The 23,072-nt window shown below is 45.2% G+C and overlaps 1 protein-coding gene across 4 annotated transcripts in view; it reads left to right on the top strand.

Moving 5' to 3' along the window:
* The window catches only part of CPPED1 (calcineurin like phosphoesterase domain containing 1), a 232,896-nt gene that overhangs the window by 8,614 nt on the left and 201,210 nt on the right, over positions 1 to 23,072 (top strand). For 2 of the 4 annotated variants that reach the window (XM_067012534.1, XM_059038682.2), the window contains exon 2: positions 17,695 to 17,913. The exons of the other annotated variants lie outside the window; for them this stretch is intronic. In XM_067012534.1, the coding sequence (XP_066868635.1) occupies positions 17,695 to 17,913 (219 nt within the window). The remainder of the gene's footprint in view (positions 1 to 17,694; positions 17,914 to 23,072) is intronic. 4 annotated transcript variants of the gene reach the window in all.

Here is a 23,072-nt window from a genome sequence, read left to right as displayed (position 1 = left end):
CCAGTATGCATCATACAGCTCAGGGCTTCTAGAGGCCTGGCCTTGGAGGGTCAGGCTCAGGACCCTTTACTAGAAGTTGAGCACCTAGTCTACCCCTGAGCTGCCTCTACTGCTGTCACTGACTTACCTGGGTCCTAGTTCCCTGTTAGTGTTGCTGGTGACTTTGAGTGATCCTCTTGGAGGGTCCATGGCCAGTTCAGGCTCTGAGGGCAGATGGTAAGCTAGCTGGTAGAGTTGCCCCAAGGGCAGGTTTGGAAGAGAAAGGAAAGGAACTGGCTTTTTCTGTCTTTTGCCAAAATACACATTGCCTCTCAAAGAGGTTTTGGTGAACTCAAGCAACTGTGCCTCAAATCCCAACCCTGATAACCCTTACACTCCCTCCTGGAAGCCCCCTCCAGAATTAAACAGTTTGTTTCTCAAGGGAAGCTTGTCAAGTAAATGAAAGAGTGCTGTCTTACCCGGCTCAGGCTGCTATAACAAAACACCATAGGCTGGATGGCTTAAAAGCAACAGAAGTATATTGCTCACATTCTGGAGGCTGGAAGTCCAAGGTCAAGGAACCTGCAGATTCAGTGTCTGGTGCGAACCCTCTTCCTGGTTCATGGATGGCTGTCTTTTTTTTTTTTTTCTTTTTTCTTTTTAAGACTTTATTTTTTAGAGCAGTTTTAGGTTCATAGCAAAATTGAGCGGAGGGTACGGAGAGTTCTCATACATCCCCTGTCCGCACACGTGCACAGCCTGCCCGTTATCAGCATCCCCCGCCCGAGTGGTATGTTTGTTACAACTGAACATACAGTGACACAACATAATCACCCAAAGTGCACAGTTTACCTTACAGTCCACTCTTAGAGTTGTACATTTTATGTACAATGTACATGTACTGTTTAATAACATGTAACCATCATTATAGTAGGTGGCTGTCTTCTTGCTCTGTCCTCCCATGGAGGAAAGCAGGAGTGAGCGCTCTAGGGTCTCTTTCATAAGGGCAATAATCCCAGTACTAAGCCCTCAGGATTTAATCACCTCCCAAGTCCCCATCTGCAAATATCATCACATTTGGGGTTAGATTTCATTGTAAGAATTTGGGGGGGGGACACAAACAGTCCATGGCAAGCACTTTAAGACCATTTCCCCCCTGATAGTTTTTGAGTAACAGTATTCCCATGCACTTCTTCCAGGAGTGTTGTATGTGAAGCCTGGCTTCAGTCATCCATTTCCTGTCAACACAACCCGCTAGGCTCTGTCAACAGATGTTCATAGAAAGTAAGTTGTACGTGTCTCACCTGAGAAGGCTCACAATCCTCAGGCATGTTCAAATATCCATTTTAATTAGGCAAATTAATAATTATATTTCCTTGACATGTATCCTAATTAAGACTACTTTCTCCTAACAAATAATTGTCTTTCTGAAAGGTTTACAACATCTGTTTTGAAGAAATTCTCAAAGGGAGAAATATCAAGATAAAATATGTTTTCAAAATTACGTATATTTAATTGTTTTCAGGTCCTAGTCAGTTTTTCCAGTTCATTTTACCACTGGAATATTTTCCCCCTTAGAGAACAGGGATCTTCAGCGGTTTACCTAAAATGATTTCCTTGGACGTTTTAAACCGCCACAGCCGTTTCAGAGGAGCCAACTCTATTCACTGATTCTGAATGTTTCTTGGTCCCTTCTGGAGCTCTGTCGCAGAGAATAAGTGAAATCTCTAAAGAATAATGTACTTCATCCCTTCCAGGTCTCACCTAAGAACCCCTCTAGAAACAGTAGGCCTGGAAATGTTTGTTCGGGTCTGAAGAGGGTTGAAAATATTGTGGCGTAAAAAATTCAAACTTATCAATGAAGAAAAATGAAATGAATGCTTTTAATTAATTTTTTAAATTAATTAATTTATTTATTTTTGGCTGCGTTGGGTCTTCGTTGCTGCGCGCAGACTTTCTCTAGTTGTGGCGAGCAGGGGCTACTCTTCATTGCGGTGCACAGGCATCTCATTGTGGTGGCTTCTCTTGTTGCGGGGCATGGGCCCTAGGTGCATGGGCTTCAGTGGTTGTGGCTTGTGGGCTCTAGAGCACAGGCTCAGTAGTTGTGGCGCACAGGCTTAGTTGCTCCGCGACATGTGGATTCACTCATTTCAAGTTTCACTGGTTTTTAATAAATTTACAGAGTGGTACAACATCAGAATTTTAGAACCTCTCAGTCTCCCCAAAAAAGGATACTTTGTGTCCATTTTCAGTCTCTTTATGTTTCCAATCCCAGCACAGTCAACTACTAATTTACCTCCCTAGCTTTGCCTTTTCTGGACATTTCATATAAATGGAATCATATAATCTGTGGTATTTTGTGACTGGCTTCTTTCCCTTAATATAATCTTTTTAAGATTCACCCATGTTGCAGTGTGTATCAGCACTTTGTTCCTTTTTCCTGAACAGTATTACAGTGTATGGATTACCACATTTTGTTATCCATTTACCCGTTGGTGAACATTTCTATATTTTTTGGACATTGACAGACATTCCCCCATTTGGACACTGGCTATCATGAATAAAGCTGTTATGAACATCCACATTAGAGGTCTTTTTGTATGGACATATGTTTCATTTCTCTTGGGTAGATACCTAGGATTGGAATTGTTGGGTCGTATAAGTAACTGTGTTTAACATTTTAAGGAACCACCAAACTGTTTTCCAAAGCAGCTGCACCATTTACATTCCCAGCAGCAGTGCATACAGGTTCAAATTTCTGCGTATGCTCATTCACCCTTGATATTGTCTGTCTTTTTGATTATAACCAAGCAAATGCGTGTGAAGTGGAATCTCACTGTGTTTTTTTTTAAAATAAATTTATTTAATTTATTTTATTTATGGCTGCGTTGGGTCTTCATTGCTGCACGCAGGCTTTCTCTAGATGCGGCGAGCGGGGGCTACTCTTTGTTGTGGTGCGTGGGCTTCTCACTGCAGTGGCTTCTCTTGTTGCGGAGCATGGGCTCTGGGTGCACGGCTCAGTAGTTGTGGCTCGCGGGCTCAGTAGTTGTGGCTCGTGGGCTCTAGAGCACAGGCTCAGTAGTTGTGGTGCATGGGCTTAGTTGCTCCGTGGCATGTGGGGTCTTCCCAGACCAAGGGATCAAACCCATGTCCCCTGCATTGGCAGGCAGATTCTTAACCACTGCACCACCAGGGAAGCCCTCATTGTGGTTTTGATTTACATTTTCCTAATGCCTAATGATGTTGAACACCTTTTCATGTGCTTATTGGCTATTTGTAATCTTTGAAGAAATGTCTGTTCAGATCCTTTGCCTGGGTTATTTCTGTTTTTATTATTGAGTTGTAACAGTTCTTTATATGTTCTGGATACAAGTCCCTTGTCAAATATATGATTTGCAAATATTTTCTCCCATTCTGTGGCTTGTCTTTTCACTTTCTTGATGATATCATTTGCAGGACCCAAGTTTTTAATTCTGATGAAGTCCCAGTTACCAACTTTTTCTTTTATTACTTGTACTTTTGATGCTATATCTAAGAAATCTTTACCTAAACCCAAATTGTGAATATTTACTCCTGTGTTTTCTTTTAAGAGTATTATCGTTGGAGCTGTTACATTTAGGTCTGGGTCCATATTGAATAATTTTTTAAAAATTTTTTTTCTGTGTTGGGTTTTCGTTTCTGTGCGAGGGCTTTCTCTAGTTGTGGCAAGCGGGGGGCCACTCTTTATCGCGTTGCGCGGGCCTCTCATTATCGCGGCCTCTCTTGTTACGGAGCACAGGCTCCAGATGCACAGGCTCAGTAGTTGTGGCTCACGGGCCTAGTTGCTCCGCGGTATGTGGGATCCTCCCAGACCAGGACTCAAACCCCTGTCCCCTGCATTAGCAGGCAGATTCTCAACCACTGCGCCACCAGGGAAGCCCAGTATTGAATAAATTTTTACGTATGATGTGGTGTAAGGGTCTTATTAGAAGTTTTCCTTTTTTTTTTTAAAACTACAGTAGAAGCCTGGTAGTTTTTCAATGAACAGAAAAAATGAGCTAAAGAAGGGGAATCATTAAAAAAAATTACACGTTTTTGACATTTCATTTTAATGTAAACTATAAATGTAAATTCATTTACTGATGTTTTGAGGTCAGACCAAGGTCATGTCTTGGAGTATGGGTTTACAGATGGGCCTGCTGGGGAACCTTTCTTGCATAAACAACACCCATAACGAATCTTTTCCAGTTTGGGTTTTTTTCCAGTGGAGTAGTCAGTTAAAAATCACCTAGAGAGCACTCAGCGAAGGATTCTTCTAGCTTTATACTTTTTTCATCACATCTTTCACACTTGCCTCCCCAACACCTAATTCAATAGTATTTTATTTTTCCAGCTTGCTTTTATTGAGTCTTCCCAAAGCATCCATCTTTGCTTTATTCGAAACAACCCTTTTTACATTTGTATTTCTCTGGCTTACATGTTTGATTAAATTAGGTGATTTTAAAATAAGTGCTAGCGTGAATAGATTTGGGGGCACCTCCTGACAGACACTCCATGAGGGACGGGGCAGAGGTGCGTAGAGCATGGGAAGGCCGTCACCTTGCCCTGGGCCATGGTCAGAGCCTTCGTGGAGGCACGGAGAGTGTTGGTGACTCCTTCGCATTGGTCTAGTGGACGTCTGTTAAGGGAGTATCTTCTTCACAGAGGGGACTAACTGACAGCTTTTAATATTTGTGCTGTGTGTGATTTTTAACTTTGTCAAACCCTCCAACGAGCAAGGGGCAGTCACATGGGGCCAGGGCAGCTGGAGACTCCAGAAGCCCCAGAACTGCTGCCAGCCACTCTCAGGACCAAGAAAGTGTGGAGTCAGACGCCCAGGAAATATTTGTTGAGCGAAAGAACGTCCAGACTCCCCCACGTAGCCTTGTTTAAAGGAAAAGAAGAAAAATCTTTGTCAAGCTAATGGCGCAGGTCCTCATTTGTAAGGAGGCCGAGTGTTGGCCAGATCTGTCTTAAGGAGCAGCCAGGACGACAGTGCATTGATTTCATCTATGTGGGGGCACTTTGGTGATTTCAGGCCCCAAACTAGTAAGTGGGAGTATCCAGAGAACGCAGCTCTTTAGGCTTCCTGCCCTCGGGCCCCGCCACCAGAATACACTGGAGTAGGACAGAGCGCCTCATCTTCCCCCCAGTCAGCCCCTTCCCAGTCTCCCCTAGCTCTGTCTCACCAGCGGCCTGGGCGTCCCTCCTGACCTCTGCTTCGCCCTCCTCTCCATGTCCCGGCCGCCCACAGTCACGTCCACGCACCCCCAGGGCACCCCTGGGCTTCGTCTGCTTCTCTGCTTGCCGGCTCCCACCGCCGTGAGCCCGGCCACCCCACCTACCCTGCCTCTCAGCCCGACAGCCCCAGCAGCCTCTGAGTCCCTCTTGTCCCTCCAGTCTATCCCCTGAACAGCATCCAGAGTCACGTCTTTGAAAGAAAAACTGGGTCTGTCAGCCCTGGCCGTGGCTTTTCTCTGCCCCTCCTCTCCTCTCTTCCTCATTCTTCAGGCCTGTGCAGGTGCCTATTCTGAGTTAGGTCCACTACCCTTCACCTTCCCCCCCGTCTTTTCTTTTATGATACTTGTCACAACTTAGGGTTGTGTCTTTACTCCTCTGACTTTGATGTCCTTTCCTGCCTGTAGGTGATAAATTCCTTGGGGGTGGGGCAGGAAGCCCAGGCCTAGGACGGTGTCTGGCAGTAGTGGACCTTCAGTGGCCTTTCATTGTGTGAATAAATGAATGAAAATGAGTACAGTGCCCACGAGATCATGTGTGTGTATCCACCTAACCCACAGCTTACACACATCATGTTTTCTCTGGACAAAACCAACAGAAACCAAGGTATTGAGCCAATGAACAGGACCCTTGCAAACCATGCACCACTGGGCAATTGGTGCCTTACTCTGAGGCACCCGCTGGGGCCGGTGCTTGTTCCCAGGCGGGTCCCTCCTCTCCCTGCCCCCTCTTCGGAGCTGCAGCTGCCCCAAGTAAGGGTGGCCTTCTCCTCCCATCCAGGGCCTCCGTTTGCTCAGCCTGTGCCTGCAGGGCTGCCTCTGTCCAGAGCGAGCACCTTCTTCCAGTTCTCCCCAAAGCACCACCCCCCGGGGCCAGCAGCCGCAGGCTCTCTTGGCAGTGAAACACGGGGAATGGCGCAAAAGTCACAGCAAACCTCCACCCAAAACATGCAGACCCTCAATGGAGTTCTGCTTTTGAAAAGTGAGAGAGGTATGGAAAATGTCTTTTTCCCCCCTTAGATGTCTAGAACAGCGTTGGCCAAAGCCAGGGATGCTGAAAGCCACCTGGCCAAGTAGTCCTGGCTCATCTGCCGTCTTACTTCTCTGAAGGGTTGCAGATAAAGATGCTGGCAGGCCCCTCATCCCCAGACGGCGAGTGTGGCAGCCAAGCTATGACTCAGAAGCTTTTGCGTATCTCAAAAAGCTACCTTTTGGATGCGTGTAGGCCAAGAAAAGAGGTTGGGTAAATTCACTTTGGTACTTAGGAAACGTAATTTGGAGACTCTGAGTATTTTGCTGTCGCACTGAATTATTTTGGGGGCGGAGGGGCCCTGAAGGACACTACTTTTTTAAACAGCTTCACATACTGCACAATTCACCCTTTCAAAGTGAAAAATGTGGTGGCTTTTAGTCTATTCACAGAGATGTACCACCATTGCCACAAATTTTGGAACATCTTCGCCACCCCAAAAAGAAACCCTGCACCCCACAGTTGTCACCCCCCCACCCCCCCACCCCACCAGCCCTAGGCAACCACTAGTGAAAGACACTGTTAACTGCTGCATTAAGTTCTGGCAGTCTTACCTTTGGGACATTTGGATTGTTAAACCAGAAAGAGTCCCAAAGCGGTGAAGATTGTTTTGCTACTGTTGTGTTTTTTTGTTTTTTAACCACTGAAATAAGATTAGTCCCCAGAGAACATGAGGGGCATTGCTGAAGACATTTAGATTGTGATTCACTGTGCAGATCGCTGCTGTGAGAAACTGCAAAAATCGCATTTCGTTGGCATTTGCTCTTTAGCTAGAAAGCTTCTGGGCAGCTGTAAAGCAACCCATCTTTGCCATTTTATAACCAAAGCAATATCCACAGTATATAAAGGAAAAGACGTTAAGACCAAAGCGTACACACACACACACACAAACACACACACACACATACATATATATACCATCAGATATTTTCTGAGCCCCACTATGTGCTATGGGAAACAAAGAAATGGGTAAGATTTTGAGAACACTGTCTGCTAAGATGGGTAGGAGTTACCGTGGATAACAGTCATGGTAATAGAAGTGCACACTTGACTGCTTACTATGTGCCAAGTCCAAATGCTTCACATGTATTAACTCAGTTAATTCTTCACAACAACCCTTTTGAGGTAGGTGAGTTATTCTTACTTTACAGATGAGGAAACTGAAGCCCTGAGAGGTTAAGGAATTTGCATCATGTCACAGAGTTGGTAAAGGGTGGAAATGGGATTTGATCCTGGCACTCAAGCCTCAGAGTCTGGGCTGTTCTGGGACAAGGTTAGAGCTTTGGGAGATGGAGGCCCAAAGTGGTACAGGGGCTTGAAGCCCTTCCCCAAGCCCACATGTCCGGGTATGATCTGTCTTATCCCCAGTATTCATATTTGCCCCTGGTCTCAGGGTCTGGTCCTTGCTGTGCCCTCTGTCTGGGGTGCATCTCCCCAGCCCCCCGCCTGGCTCTGTCTCATCCTCAGATCTCATCTGTGTTGCCTCACTCCTCCATCTACCGCAGAGCTCTGCCACCCACCAGTTGCTCCGTCCGTGTTCACCCTGATTACTTCTGCGGTGCCAAGGAGCACAGTGTGTAATGAGCTTAGTTGTTGACCTGTTCGTTGTCTGTCTCACCACCATTCTGAAGGTCTTTTAAAAAAAATCAATTAATTAATTTTTATTTATTATTTGGCTGCATTGGTTCTTCGTTGCAGTGCGTGGGCTTTCTCTAGTTGCGGCAAGTGGGGGCTGCTCTTCGTTGTGGTGTGTGGGCTTCTCGTTGTGGAGCACAGGCTCTAGGCGTGTGGGCTTCAGTAGCTGTGGCACGTGGGCTCAGTAGGTGGCGCACGGGCTTAGTTGCTCCGCAGCATGTGGGATCTTCCTGGACCAGGGATTGAACCCTTGTCTGCTGCATTGGCAGGCAGATTCTTTTTTTTTTTTTTTTTTTTGTGGTACGCGGGCCTCTCGCTGCTGCGGCCTCTCCCGTTGCGGAGCACAGGCCCCGGACGCGCAGGCCCAGCAGCCATGGCTCACGGGCCCAGCCGCTCCGCGGCACGTGGGATCCTCCCGGACTGGGGCACGAACCCGTGTCCCCCGCATTGGCAGGCGGACTCCCAACCACTGTGCCACCAGGGAAGCCCCCGGCAGGCAGATTCTTAACCACTGTGCCACGAGGGAAGTCCCTGTAAGGTCTTAAGGAATGGGACCTGTGGCCTTGCCCGCTAGTTGAATGTCTGGTGACTAACGTGACACCTGTCCTCAGAACAAACTTTCTGAATGAGGGGAAGAGGCAGAGCTGCATCTGCTTGCTGGGGAGGGGGAAGTGGCGTGTGAGCTGGGCCCTGAAGGATAGACAGCATCTCAGCAGGAGGAGCTGGTACAATGGAGAGCACCCCCTGGAGGAAAGGGCGGGAAAGCATGGGGCGTGTTTGAGGAGCAGATAAGGGTCCACGTGGAGGGATCCTGTGGTATGTCTTGTGCAGGGTTCTTCAGTCTCGCTGTTGACATGGGCTGGATTCTTTTGTGGGGCTGCCCTATGTAATGTGGGATGTTTAGCACCATCCCGGCTTTTGTCCCCTGGGTGCCAGAAGCACCATCACCCTCCCAGTGTGATATCCAGAAATGTCTCCAGACATCCGATGTGCCCTGGGGATCAAAATCATCCCTGGTTTAGAGCCACTGGTCTAGTGGGAACAGTAATCGGTACAGTTGGAAAAATTTCGGGCTGTGTTTTAGCACCAGGTGCCGGAATGAGCGAGGATCCACTGACATCTTCATTTATCCCTTCGCCAAATGTTTACTGAATGCCTCCCACCTGCCAGGGACCAAATGATACCATGCTGACAGAATACTGGAAAGGGAAAGCAAATGTGGGCCTTTCCTTATGGAGATTAGAAGCTAGTGGCCCTTCAGCGAGGGAGTTTGATGATCAGGGTAAGCATTTTATAAAGTCACGATGGCAGTGACTGGCTGAGATGGATCCGAGCAGGGAGTCCTGCATGGAGCTGTCTTGGTAGCTCCAGGTGGGAATGGTGGATGCCTGACCCAAGACAGTGACGCTGCCAGTTAATGCTGAGTTAATTCTCTAACTTTACAGCCCAGTGGAGAAATGTGGCCTCTATAGTCCCAGCTTATGTGTTATTTTGAGTCAGATTAGTTAACAGGAGTCAAAACGTTGAATTCTTAAATATTCTTAGGATGTAGTGATGTGTTGTAGCTCTCACACTTCTTAACCACTGTCTTGTGATTTTAGCTCTGTCTTCCAAGAGTCAAACCAGATTTAGAAAATGAGACTCTTATTTATAAAAAGTAAATTAAGAAAGCTGTTTGTCATTGTATTCCACCTTGAATTATTTGGGGTTGCCTATAAAGTGGCAGGTTTAGCACATCATGAAAATATAAATTATTAGAGTATTAGGTATTTATTAGTGACATGGCTGACTCCCGTAGGCCTTTTCCTAGTTGGCTGATGGAAGTAGTGATTCATTTGCTTTTTTGGGGGGGGGGGCTGTGTGTGCATTCATTATAGTTAGTCATTGATTAACTGGTAAGAATGAAAGGATCAATGCGATTTCTAATTCTTGGTGTATATTAAAAAGTCAACTTTCAGGGCTTCCCTGGTGGCGCAGTGGTTGAGAGTCGGCCTGCTGATGCAGGGGACGTGGGTTCGCGCCCCGGTCCTGGAGGATCCCACGTGCCATGGAGCGGCTGGGCCCGTGAGCCATGGCCGCTGAGCCTGCGCGTCCGGAGCCTGTGCTCCACAGCGGGAGAGGCCACAACAGTGAGAGGCCTGCATACCGCAAAAAAAAAAAAAAAAAAAAAAAAAAAGCTGTGTGAAAAAGTCAACTTTCATTAACAATTGACAAATGTGCCCAAAAGGTATAATAAAAACGAGTGAGAGGAAATATATTGGCAGAGACAAATTCAAGAAAACATTTAGTTCGTGATATTAAAGGTGCAAACTGTAAAGAACAATTGCAATTTGAATGTCTGTTTTTCAGGCAAGATACTGGCACGTAAACAGAATCTCATAGGAAGGCTTAGTGGTAAAGAATCATGTGAGTTTTAAAAGGTTTTTAAGATTCTTTTCTGTATACAGTTGCTTTGTACTCAATAATGCTTAAATGAGACTCACAGGCCTTTCCTGACCGTGATTTAATACCACCCAAAATCCAATGTCCTTGTTATCCCTCGATTTTGAAAGATTGTTTCTATGACAGTCTCTATCCATTAGCTGAAAATTGGAAGTGGCCAGATCTTGTTACTCTGTATATGACAGATGAGTCAGATTTCTTTCTAAGGCCCATGTTTTCTTTAAAAAGTATTTTTCAATTAATCTTAAAATTTGACTTAGGCTATGGTAACATACTAAATTATGGCAATTTACTTTGGTAGCTGGGAGCTTGTTTTCTTCCAGCTTGTCATCTGAGCAGACCTTGGCACTCCTAGCCGGATGAGTCTTCTCTTGAATCTCACTTGTGTGATCACCTGCCCTGAAGTCAGGGCTCTGTGGTGTAATTAGCCTGGTTCTGCCCCTCACGCCTTGCTAGTCTTGATCAAGTTATTTACCCCTGACCTTGTGAGTCTCCTCTTTTGTACCTCTGAGCAAAATGGAAGGGTTACCGTGGATAAGGGCTTCTCATCCCAGACGTCTTCAGGGGCCAGGTGGCGAATGGGGCCAGGTGTGGACCGCAGTGAATTCCAGAGCATTCATGCCAGCAAAGGGGCAGTTACTGCTCAGTCCCAGCCAGTCGTTGGCACACTCCATTTGGGCCTGGTGTGGCCAGATTTTCCATGAGAATCCAGAAAGCCAGTTGTATGTATGAAACTCAAGCATTTAAATTGTTGGCAACAAATTCAAAATTTTATCAACACTGCGTGTGCCAAACAGAATACACCTGCTAATCAGATTGCATCGAGAGACCTAAAGTTTGTAATGTCTTGAGGAGATCAGCAGTTAGCATCCCACAGAAAATAGATGTCCTGGGCCCTTTGCTGTTGGCAGGGTCTGTGAGCATCACAACTTCTTGGGGAAAGGCTCTGAGCCTTGTCAGCATTATCTTTGTGTACTGTCTTTGTACTCACCAAGATGTGCCATTTAAAGGAAACTTTTTGGAGACAAAAAATGTCTTTATGGAGGTGGGCAACTTGCAGGCAGCCTAGGGAACATTCTGTCTTCTTCGTGGCTCTCCCCTCTCCAGGCCAGCCCGGCAGCACTGAGATGCTGAACTATAGAGGCTGCTGCTCATAAACTGTGTAACCTTGAACTTGAGCCATGACTAAGATCCCTAGCCAGGCCTCAGTATTCCCTCCTTGGTTAAATGAGAGTGTTGGTTAAAGTAACTCTGAGAATCCCTCCGGCACAATTTCCAGTTCTTTAGGGGGAAAAGGTGGGCTTGTATAAGGTGAGCCTTCAGCTGAGTACAGGAGGGTCACATTAAACTTGTGGTTACCTGAGATTAGTTAATTGTGTTAATATTATCATCTGTGGCAGACAGGACCTGCCTCTCTGCATGAGCCCCTGCTTTTGAGCGTGGGCTGGCCTAGAGACCTGGTTGTAATGAATTGAACCTGGTAAAAATGATGGGCCAGTCACTTCTGTTATCATGTTACATAAGATCGTAACTTCCATTTACTAGCAAACCCTCTTTCTTGCCGCCTCTGATGAACAAGTTTCCACGTTATGAACTGCCATGTTGGTGAGGCCCACATGTCAAGGAACAGGTGGCCTCTGGCTGACAGCCAAGAAGGAACAGGTGCCCTCAGTCCCCCAGTCCACAACCACCTAAGTGAGCAGGGAAGCACATGCTGCCTGACCCGAGTCTTCAGATGAGACTCCAGCCCCAGCCAACACTTTGATTGCAGCTTGTGAGAGATGTTGAGCAGAAGATCCAGCTAAGCTGTGCCCAGATTCCCGAGCAACAGAAACTGTAAGATAAATAATGGGTCTTGTTTCAAGGTGCTACATTTGTGGTGATTTGTTACATAGCAGTAGATGGCTAATACACCATCTCTTTGAATTTGTTTAAAAAATTAACATTGAAAAAATTATTCACTGTAGACATTCTTATTCATAGCAGATTTAAGTGTTTTAGTTAAATGAATGTATGCATTATTGTGTCTTAACACTAAGAACCATATAGGCATTATCCAGAGGTTTGTGTCAGATGTTTCAAAAGATTACAGTCTTGTTTTAGCACCATCAGGGTCAGAAATGAGATCTTAATTTAATCAACTCACTTTATTCTTTAATCCATTCATTCTAAAGTACTTAGTTTATCTCAAAAATTTGACCTTGGTCTTATCATAGATGTCATTTAGAGTCCCTGACTGCATCAAATTTGGACAAAAATAAATTACCTCTCTGTTGTGCTTTTGAAAACACACATTTGTGTATGCTGCACACACACAGTTGCTAGCAGGTGCTTTCACTTTATGTCAATGATGTCATGTGAAAACCTAAAGTGTTAGAACTCACTAATTAGTAATGAATTGCCTGATTAAGTTCTTACCTGGCATCTTGGAATTCTTATCAAGAAAATTGAATTGGGTTTGAAAGGTGATTTAAAGGGAGTTGATTAGACAGTAATGGATAAGACCAAGAAATGTTTAGGACCAAATACCTGAGCTGGACATAGGCAGGATGTCAGAATGAATAGGAAAATATGCAAAACAAAAACAAAATGGAACAAAAAACGCAACCACTAACAACAGCAAAACCCCTCCAAGACATTGTTTCAATTTAGGGAAACAATCACTACATCTGTTTGATATAAAACACATTTTAAACAGGTCCTTCCTTGATTAGTTGCATGCCAGTGCTTCTCACACTTGGATTTGCATAAAATCACCTGGGAATTTGTTAAAGTGCAGATTCTGACTCAGTAGGTCTGGGGGGGGGGGGGGCTTCCTGAGCTCGCAGGTGATGGTAATGTTGCTCCTCCACTGAGGTGGAGGCCCAGCCCAGCCCCCTGTGCCCAAGTACAGCCTGCATGATCGCTGCTCTCTCGTCATCCTCACCTTCTCCCTCAGCCTCCATTTCCACGTACTTCTGCTCCTTACTTTGGGTTGTCAGTCATTTACCAGGCTGTCTCACCTTTAGGCTGTTTGACTAGGAAAATTAAAAACAAAACAAAACAACAAGCAATAAACTACTGGACCCTTAAGTGGTTTTTAAATGCCATGATTGTGTATCAGGTTGCTTTAGGGATGGTCCTTACCATATCCAGACTTCCACAGTGAGAGCTGCCAGAACAGTGCTTTCCAGAGTCTAAAGAGAGAAGCTGGGGCCAGACACTTGCTCTGCCCCGGAAGGGAGGCATCAGCGTAAGCATTCCCAGGCCCTTGTAGGTGTCAGTCAGCTAATACCTGTGCCCTGTCCTTGGGGTAATTCTGGACTTTGGTGAAATAATTTAATGCAGATGTTGTTAAGAGTTCGCTTTCCTAATATAAAAGTCTGCCCTTCTCATGGGTGGGGGGAGGTATAAGTTTACAAAAGATCCCTCCATCTAGTCCTAAGTCTTACAAGCCTCAAATATCTTAAATTCAGCCTTGATCAAAATTAAGATGAGGCCAAACACCACAAACTTCTGTAGCAGGAACTTTAAGAGGCTCCAGGTGCTATTGAGAACGCAGAACCCCGAGTCAGCAGGTTGCCTTTATTAGATAGATAAGGTAGATGGAACAGTGACATGGAGCTGTCGTTTATTTTAGGTCAAACCTGTTTATTTTGTGCCTTGTCATCATAAAATTGAGATTCTTTCTAAGATTTTACTTGGTAAGCCAGTAATAATGAAAGATTTAATACCTCCAAAGACGACTTTTCGAGACTATGACTATTTGTCATAGGCAACTATAATTGTTAAAACGTTCGCTGTAGAAAACTTAATAAATTCTGTTTGTTGTAGCAGATTGATTTATGGCCCAACTTTGGGGTGACAGTCATCTCCGTGATTAATTTATCCAGTTTAAACAGCTTTGCAAACTGCCTCAGAAACAGGAACGTAGCTAAAAGCATTCATCAGTGCAAAATGGTTATTATTAAAGTAAAATAAATGAACGGTGCCAACAATTAACTTTAAAACTCCAATCAGAATCTCAGTTTTTTTTCGTTACACCAACCTTGAGCTCTTGAAGAAGTTTTGCTGACTCCTGCCTGGCCCTTTATCTTTAAGTCTGATCTGTGCAACAAATAACCCAGAAGCTTGACAGCTGGAGAAAACTAGTGCGCATTATCTATCTCCCCGCTCCCGTCAGGAATCTGGGTGCCACCTAGCTGGGTCCTTCTGCTGCGGGGTCTCACGGGGGTTCCGTCAGGGTGGCACCTGTGGTGTGGTCTCATCCAAAAGCTCACCTAGGGCGAATCCTCTTCCAAGTTTACTCACGTGCTTGTTGGCAGGATTTGGTTTCTTTCAGGTTGTTGCGTGGGGTGGGGGCCTCTGTTCTCCACAGGCTGTTGGCCAGAGGCCTCCCTCAGTTCCTTGCCACGTTGGCCTTTCCAGGGGGCTACTCATCATGACAGCCCGTTCCCTCTAGGAGAAGGGCTCCGAGAGAGAGTGAGCAAGATGAAAGTCGGGGTCTTTTATTTTAGCCTGATCTCTCTCTTTTTCAAAACCACTGTATTGAGACATGATGACACGAAATGCTGTACGTATATAATGTATACGACTCAGTGAGTTTGGGGATAAGTGTAGACCTGTGAAACCATCACTACCATCAGCATCTATCATAAACATCCACCTCCTCCTAAAGTTTCTTCCCGCCCCCTTTATGGTTGTTGTTGGTGTGTGTGTGTGTGTGTGTGTGTGTGTGTGTGATAGGAACACTTAAGATCTACCTTCTTAGCAAATTTTAAGTGTCCGATACACGATACAGTATTGTTAGCTATAGGCACCATCCTGTATAGTAGATCTCCAGAACTTATTTATCTTGCATAATTGAAACTTTGTACCCTTTGATCCTCCCCTCCCCATTTCCCCTACCTACCCACCAGCCCCTGGAAACCATTGTTCTACTCTCTGCTTCTATGAGTTTGACTATTTTGGATTCTACATACAAGTTGAGGATCCTGCAGTATTTGTCTTTCTGGGACTGGCTTATTGCAGGTAGCTTAATGTCTCCAGGTTCATCCATTTTGTCCCAAATGGCAGGATTTCCTTTTTTTTTTTTAAGGCTGAATAATACTCTGTTGTATGTATATACCTCTTTTTCTTATCCATTCATCCACTGAGGAACATTTAGGTTGTTTCCATATCTCGGTCTATCCAATCTCTGAAGGCACATCCCATAACTGTATTCTGCTCATTAGAAGCAGTCCAGCCCACACTCAAGGGGAGGGGATCACACAGAATGTATCAGGACTCAGGGGTCTTCGGGGGGCATTTTGGAGTCTTTCTGCCACACGTCGTAAGGGCTCAATGAGTATGAGTCAGATCCGTTGTAGGGCTGGATCGCTGTCCTTGGCAATGAGATGCACACAGCAGGGTTTCATTGCAGTCCTTGTTCAGGGTGAGTTTAGGTAGGTTGTGATTTGACTGAACAGCCAGCATTTTAAGCTGTAGTTCAAGAACTGGCAGGTTAACATCTTAAGTTCTGGAAGAGGAATTAAGGAAAGGAGGCCTAAAGCCTGAGATCCATTCTAAGGTGATAGTAAGCTAGGCATGGTGGGTGGGAGGGTGGTCGTGGAATTTTAAAAGCTTATATGCTGGGCTTCCCTGGTGGCGCAGTGGTTGAGAGTCCGCCTGCCGATGCAGGAGACGCGGGTTCGTGCCCTGGTCCGGGAAGATCCCACATGCCGCGGAGCAACTAAGCCCGTGAGCCATGGCCGCTGAGCCTGTGCGTCCGGAGCCTGTGCTCCGCAACGGGAGAGGCCACAACAGTGAGAGGCCCGCATACCGCAAAAAAAAAAAAAAAAAAAAAAAAAAGCTTATATGCTACATCTAGATCTCAGCTTAAATGACCCCACCTCAGAGAGGCCTTCCCTGTGCATCCAATTTAAATTAACCATTGCTGTCGCCTTAATCCTCGCAGAGCCCTTAGCACCCTTCGGCTCTATTCTCTGCGAATTTCCTTGTTTGCTGTCTCTCCCCTGGTGAGAGTGAGAACTAAGCCCATGAGAGCCGAGACCTCACCTGTCTTGGTCCACTTGTGTGTCATCAGCACCTTGCCCGGGGCCCGGCAAACAGTAGGCTCTCAGTAAATACTGAATAAACGAGTGAAATGAGCACAAAGATGTGAAATGACTTCAAGGAGCTTTCGGGAAATTCTAATATCTTCATGACTTCCAAAGGAAATGCCATGTATTCAGCTCGCCTGCAAAATACGTTCATTTGTTAAAAAGAAGAAAACAGTCTCAAGGTTGTGGGGCGGTTTTGTCCCTGCAGCTGATGACTGGTGTCCATGAGGCAAGTCACGTCACCTCTCTGGGCTGAGGATAAAATCTGGGCTGATGAGTGGGTGTGTTCAGACTGCCGTGTCCCCAGAACCCACTCAGGCAGAGGAGGCTACGTATTTTCAACACCGGTCAGCCACCTGTGGTTTTGTTTGAAGAAAGGATTCTGTGGCCAAAGAAAAGTTTGAAACCCACGCACCCACTGATGGGCATTCCAGCTCTGTAAATGCAGACGCTGCTGGCAGTTTTTTGGGCAGATCCGGGTGGAGACCCGTGGCCCTTGAAGCTTTGGCAGAACCAATAGGAAGAGCAGCCTGATAGTTTACCTTCAGGTGACCTAAGTGCTTTCCAAGGACATAAAGAATTAAAGAATCTCGTCCCCCCCAGCCCTACCCTGCAGCCTCACACCTCACCTATGCCCACATCATGCTGCCTTGGAAATGTTAGCATCTTTTTTTTTTTTTCCACATTAACTAAGATTTCATTTCTGGTCCTGCCTTTCCCACCAGATAGCCGGAGCTTCCGAGCTGTCACATCCCCTGAAACAGTGCAAATTGTGCAATTAAGCCTGGCGTAAAAGATTTGAAAGCACTTCACCTCGTTGTTTAAACATAATACTTATAGCAGCTTTCAATTTGGGGTATTTTTAATTCTAATTAAAAAACTATTGAATATTAATATCCTCTATGTAGCGTGCTGTGGTGCCTCTGTGCTCCATTTTGGCCGTCTGACTTTTAAACAGACAGCTTGGTTGCGTAGCTGTTACAGCCCATGTGGTTTTTCCCCGGCCTTTGGGAATCACCAGGTCCAGGCATAATTAGTATAAATCAAAATCCTCTGGCTGATGACAGGAAAATGGTGTGTTTGAACAGCAGCTTATTAAAATGACCTACTTAATTTAAGAAAAATATTGTATCCACTCGCAGCGTAACCTGGGTGCTTTCCCTGACAGATTTTATAATATTTCTTCCTTCTCTTTTCTTCCTCCCTCCCTCCCTCCCTCCCTTCTTTCCTTTCATTCTTTCTTTCTTTCTTTTTTTTTTTTTTTTAATTAAAGAAAAGGAAAGGGAATGGAAAGGCCCATTCTACTTCATCCAAGGTGCGGACCCACAGTTTGGACTGATGAAGGCCTGGTCCACTGGGGACTGTGACAGCGGTGGTGACGAGTGGGGGCTGGAGATCCGTCTGACTGAGCAAGCTGTCCAGGCTGTCAACAAGCTGAACCCCAAGCCCAGGTTCTTTGTTCTGTGCGGGGACCTCGTCCATGCCATGCCCGGTAAGACTTGGGTCGTCGTCGTGACCTTGTCTTCTTCCCCCAGCCAGAAAAAAAAGATGTGTCTTAAAAGATGACTCTATTCAGTAATGGCTCATCCTTTCTCTTCACGACCGACGGTTGCAGTATCATCAAATATCAGAAAATACACGTTCATTTTATTTTTAGAATTTGGCAAGATTAATCACAGTAATTAGGCAGAGCTACAGTTCTTATGGTCTGAGCTTACTATGAAAAATGGAACAGTTTCCTATGTGTCACCTTTCTTCATTTCCAGGGGACAAACTTGAACTGCTTTCAGATCCCATCTCGTAAATGTAATCTTCTCCTCTCGTTTCCCTTCTTTTTGTGCTTTTTTTTCCCTCCTGTATGTGTTAGTGCTTTTTCAGTTTCAAATGACAATCTAACTTGAACTAGATTAATTTTTTTTTAAAGTTCGTGTTACCCTATGGGACTGTAAAGTCCGAAGGGCAGATTTGGGCTTCAGGTATGGCTGGTTCCAGGGGCTCAGAGGTTGCTATCAGGGCTTGGCCTCTTCCTCACTCAGCCTTGCTTTCCTCTGGGTTGAATTTATTCTCATGCAGGCTCTTTCCAGGTAGTGGCTCCTGGGAGCTTTAGGTTTATGTCCTTCTTACTGAAACCACAACAGAAAGAAAGTGCCTTATTCTTTTTTTAAAAAAAAATTAATTAATTAATTTTTGGCTGCATTGGGTCTTTGTTGCTGTGCACGGGCTTTCTCTAGTTGTGGCGAGTGGGGGCTGCTCTTCATTGCGGTGTGCAGGCTTCTCATTGTGGTGGCTTCTCGTTGCGGAGCGTGGGCTCTAGGTGCGCAGGCTTCAGTAGTTGTGGCACACGGGCTCAGTTGTCATGGCTCGCGGGCTCTAGAGTGTAGGCTCAGTAGCTGTGGCCCACGGGCTTAGTTGCCCCGCGGCATGTGGGATCTTCCCAAACCAGGGCTCAAACCCGTGTCTCCTGCATTGGCAGGCGGATTCTTAACCACCGCGCCACCAGGGAAGCCCCTGAAAGTGCCTTATTCTTAGCGGTCCAATCAGAGTTACAGACCAACACCCATCCAGCTCACATAGCCCCATGAAGCCGGGGTATGGGGTCAGCTCCCCTGCAGCCAAGTGGTCAGAAGAACAGGATGGTTCCCCTGAAGAAAAAGTGAGATAGTAGGAATGTGAACATAACAGGTCCTTTTTAGAACTCGCTTCCTTTTTTTATTCCCCTTTCCTTTGATATCCTTCTCTCCCAGGCAAAGATAAAGCCCAGTGAGCAAGTATAAGAAAGTGGAAACCACTCCTGCCCGTCTGGGAGGCAGAGCAGGCACCCAAGACCACTCTTATCTGTGTCCTGGTCTCTGCTTAGTGGATAGAGATGACCCAAAGACCATTGCAGAAAACACTCTAGTTGCTATGGGTGTTTGTTTTTGGCTAACGTTACCTTGTAAACCAAGACTCTTGAGTCCTGCTATGATTTCAAATGTCTTTAGAAGCCAAGGCACTCTGCGGGAAGCCTGGGTACATTAATTCCTCCCCTCCAGGACTCACTTGTCTGGTAACCTACCTATCTAGAACAATCCCAGAGTGAACGTGTGAGGATGGAGAAGGGGCTGCCCAGAATGGCTCTCCTTGAAGTCTAGGGAGTATGGCCAGCAGGGAGAACCCTCCGACTTTCCCTCATTCTCTGTTTACTCACATTTTACACAAAGTCAAGATTGTGAACATGCCCACAGTCCACGTCATTGACTCCCCCTCCCCCTGGAGGAACCCAGTGATGTCATCCCTGGAGAAGCAGCCTGTCCTGCTATTAGGCCTATACAGAGGCGGCAGGATGGGGAATAGGGAAGACAAGGCAGTGGACAAAGACCTGAACTAGGGCTCATGTGGCAGGGGTACCAGCTCTACGTCTGCCACATCTACCACTGATGCACTGGGTACCCTTGGCCAGACCCCTTACCTTTTTAGAGCCTCAGTTTCTGAACCAAGAGTCCATTGATGCATGTGTAGCCTCAATAGTCTGGGGCTACACAGCACAGGGCAGACGACTCTATACCTCCATGCAGGTGGTGAATATCTCAGCAGCTTGGTACAGAAATGTATTCTCAGGAAGTTGCTGAGTTTCTTTTTTTAGAGAGGTAAAATCTTAGCTGCCTGTGAACTTGGCCACCCTTGGTGACTCTTGGCTGAGGGTTATCTAGTGCTGAGATTATACAGTGCTAAAGTGACCACAGAGTACCCCAGTTTCTAAAGGAGTTAGAAATTGTAGCAGGACTTGGAGTCTTGGTTTACAAGGTAAACGAGGGTAACGTGTGAGTTGATCTAACAGATTTATGCTACTTCCAAATGGTTTGATTTGCAGTGAGCTGATTTCTTTGGAATCATTTGGCCTGATCTGCACTGTAGCATCAGCTAGAGCTCTCCCTCTGGACAACACGGTGAACAGACTTTCATTGGACAGTTGAAACAGATTCCAAATTTACTGCTTTTCTGTCCAGTGTTTTTTTTTTCCTCTGAAAATAGAATATTATGAGACTCACTAGTATTATATAACATGTTCTTGTAGATGTTTACTGACTTGTTCTGAATTATGTTAATGTATTCAGTCATATTTCAAAATAAGGTTTAAAATAAAAGCATTCCATGTGATTACACTGCTTCTTAAATAAAGTGTACTGAACATAAGTAAATGAAAAGATAGAGTTTTTATGATCAACCCTACCAGTTGGTCAGAAGACCTCGAAAATGTGAACTAACAAAACTTTTGAGAACTTGTTTTATATTCATTGTGACCCAAACAGAATTCTGAAGATTTGGACTGTTTTGTGGGATTGTAACTGACCCAGTGAAAGGATTGTAACAGTTTTGAATATTATGGTCTGAGGTTTAAACAGAACATTTTGAATCTAGTTACCATTTTTTTTGCATTTAATTGCATTTTTTAATAGGCAATTAGTGGCTTCCCCCTCATTTAGCTCATATGCAGGGGCAGACATTAGAAAAGTAATTATTTGCTTTGACTGCTTAGCACATTGTTAATTATCAAATGCATATATTAATAGGCAGATAAAATCGGAGAGCATACTTTTAATTCTACCATAAATAATATCTCGGGCCAAGTAGTTTTAAGTTCAAATTGGAGAAAAAAAACTTTACAAGTAATGCTTTTGCTAATGAAAGTCCGAATATGCTTTTCTGTTATAAATATCCGTCATAATATTCGTTCATCTACACACATTCATTGTGTGCAAACTAAGTGTCAGTTACAGATGCTGTGGATACGATAGTTAGAAATGAGAGACCAGCCCTTCCACAGAGCTTAGAGTCTGGTAAGGGAAGTGTAAAACCCAGGATGGTTAAGGGGTACCATTGGTGCCAAAGCCTGCAGGAAAAAGCCTAAGAAATGCAGGACAAGGCCCATTTCTTTTGAAACATATGCAGTTTTCATTCTGCAGGCATCTTTTGGGTTTTCTTGGTATTTTCTTATTTTATAAAGCTTCTCTGTGGGATAAACCACATTATAAGTAGCAAATGAAGACTTGTACAAATATTGAGACCATTGATTTTCAATCCTTCACTCTTGAGCCCAGGATGACTTTCTTCAGTCCTCCTGATATTGAGGCATCATCGACCCACTGATGCTGTCCCCAGGAGCCTTATTAGGTTTCGACAATTACTGAGAAGCTGGAATGTGATGATACAATTAGAGTGCAGGAGAGTCCCTTTAGCCTTTGGAATGGGTTGGTGTGTCTGTCCCCGTTTGGTAGCTAGGGCTATACCCAAACAAAAGAGATAAAGAGGGAGGAATTCTTCCCTTGATACAAAGTCTCCTTGAAGAGTTCTTTGTTTACTGACCTCCACTGGGGCAGCTGTTACGTGATGTTTCAGTTGATTCAGCCCCAGGAAGTCCTGTGTTATGTAAAGGGAGGCAAGCCTGCCTGCATTAGCATTATTTCAGTAGGTGGTGTATTGGTTTCCTGTGGCTGCTGTAAACAATTACTATAGACTTAGTGGTCTAAAACAACACATTTATCCTCTTATAGTTCTGGAGGACAGAGTGTAAAATGGATGTGCAGGGCTGCATCCTTTCTGGGAGGTTCCAGCTTCTAGAGTCTGCGCACATGTCCTGGGTCAAGGCCCCTTCCTCTGTCTTCAAAGCCAGCAACATAGCATCTTCTCTCCTCACTGACCTTTGATTCACCCTCTCATATTCTCTTACTCCTATCCTCCTGCTTCCCTCTTATCAACACCCTTGTGATCATGTTGGCCTGTTCAGATAGCCCAGGATAATCTCTTCATCTCAAAATCCCTAACTTCATCGCATCTGCAAATTCCCTTTTGCCTTGTAAGGTAACATATTCATAGATTTGGGGGACTGGGATGTGGCCATCTTTGGGGGACCATTATTCAACCAACCACAGATTGGCAAAGGATGAATTCAGGGTCTGGTATGTGCCAGGAACTGTGCTGCCAGCTCACTCATTATGGGCTTGAAAAAGTGTCATTGTTATTTCCATTTTCCCAGGGTCACTTAGCTTGTAAGTGGTAGAGTCAGGATCTTACTCAGGTCTGTCTGTTTCCAAACTTAATGCACTTCTGCTGCAGCCTTGCTACTCAAAGGCTGGTCCTCAGAGCTGTATCCAGGAGCTTGTTTGAAATGTAGGATTTCTGTCCCGCCCAGACCTAATGGGACAGAATCAGCATTTCAACAAGATCCGCAGGCGAATCTTACGGACAATTAAGTCTGAGAAGCACTTAATAGACTGATATGCACAGTGCCCTGGGTGTTTGGCTTTTCTGTGTATTATGTACCATTTTGTGTGTATGCAAGTGGTTTGTGAAAATTCACTTTAGCTCTTAAAGATAATGGTGGTTAGCAAGAGAGCTACCTTTGCTTTAGACTTACCGTGCTCAGCTTCAAAGGGAAATGCTTTAAGTTTGTAGGTTTTTATTTTGCTTTCTAAACAACAGTTTGAATAACTAAAGCCGAATGACCTCTGCTATGCAGGGCTTCCCAAACAGAACCTGACAGAAATATTCGGGAAAGCAGCCACACCTATATGCTTTAAAAGTATCGTTATGCAGCAAGGTCAGGAGGGCCAGCACTGGTTCTTTGGGTCCTGTCTCTATGCATGATCCTTTATCTGCCATTCCAAAGTTCAC

The sequence above is a fragment of the Kogia breviceps genome, chromosome 14 (assembly GCF_026419965.1).
Source record: "Kogia breviceps isolate mKogBre1 chromosome 14, mKogBre1 haplotype 1, whole genome shotgun sequence".
NCBI lineage: Eukaryota > Metazoa > Chordata > Mammalia > Artiodactyla > Physeteridae > Kogia > Kogia breviceps.
This window is presented reverse-complemented; position numbering and strand designations above follow the sequence as displayed.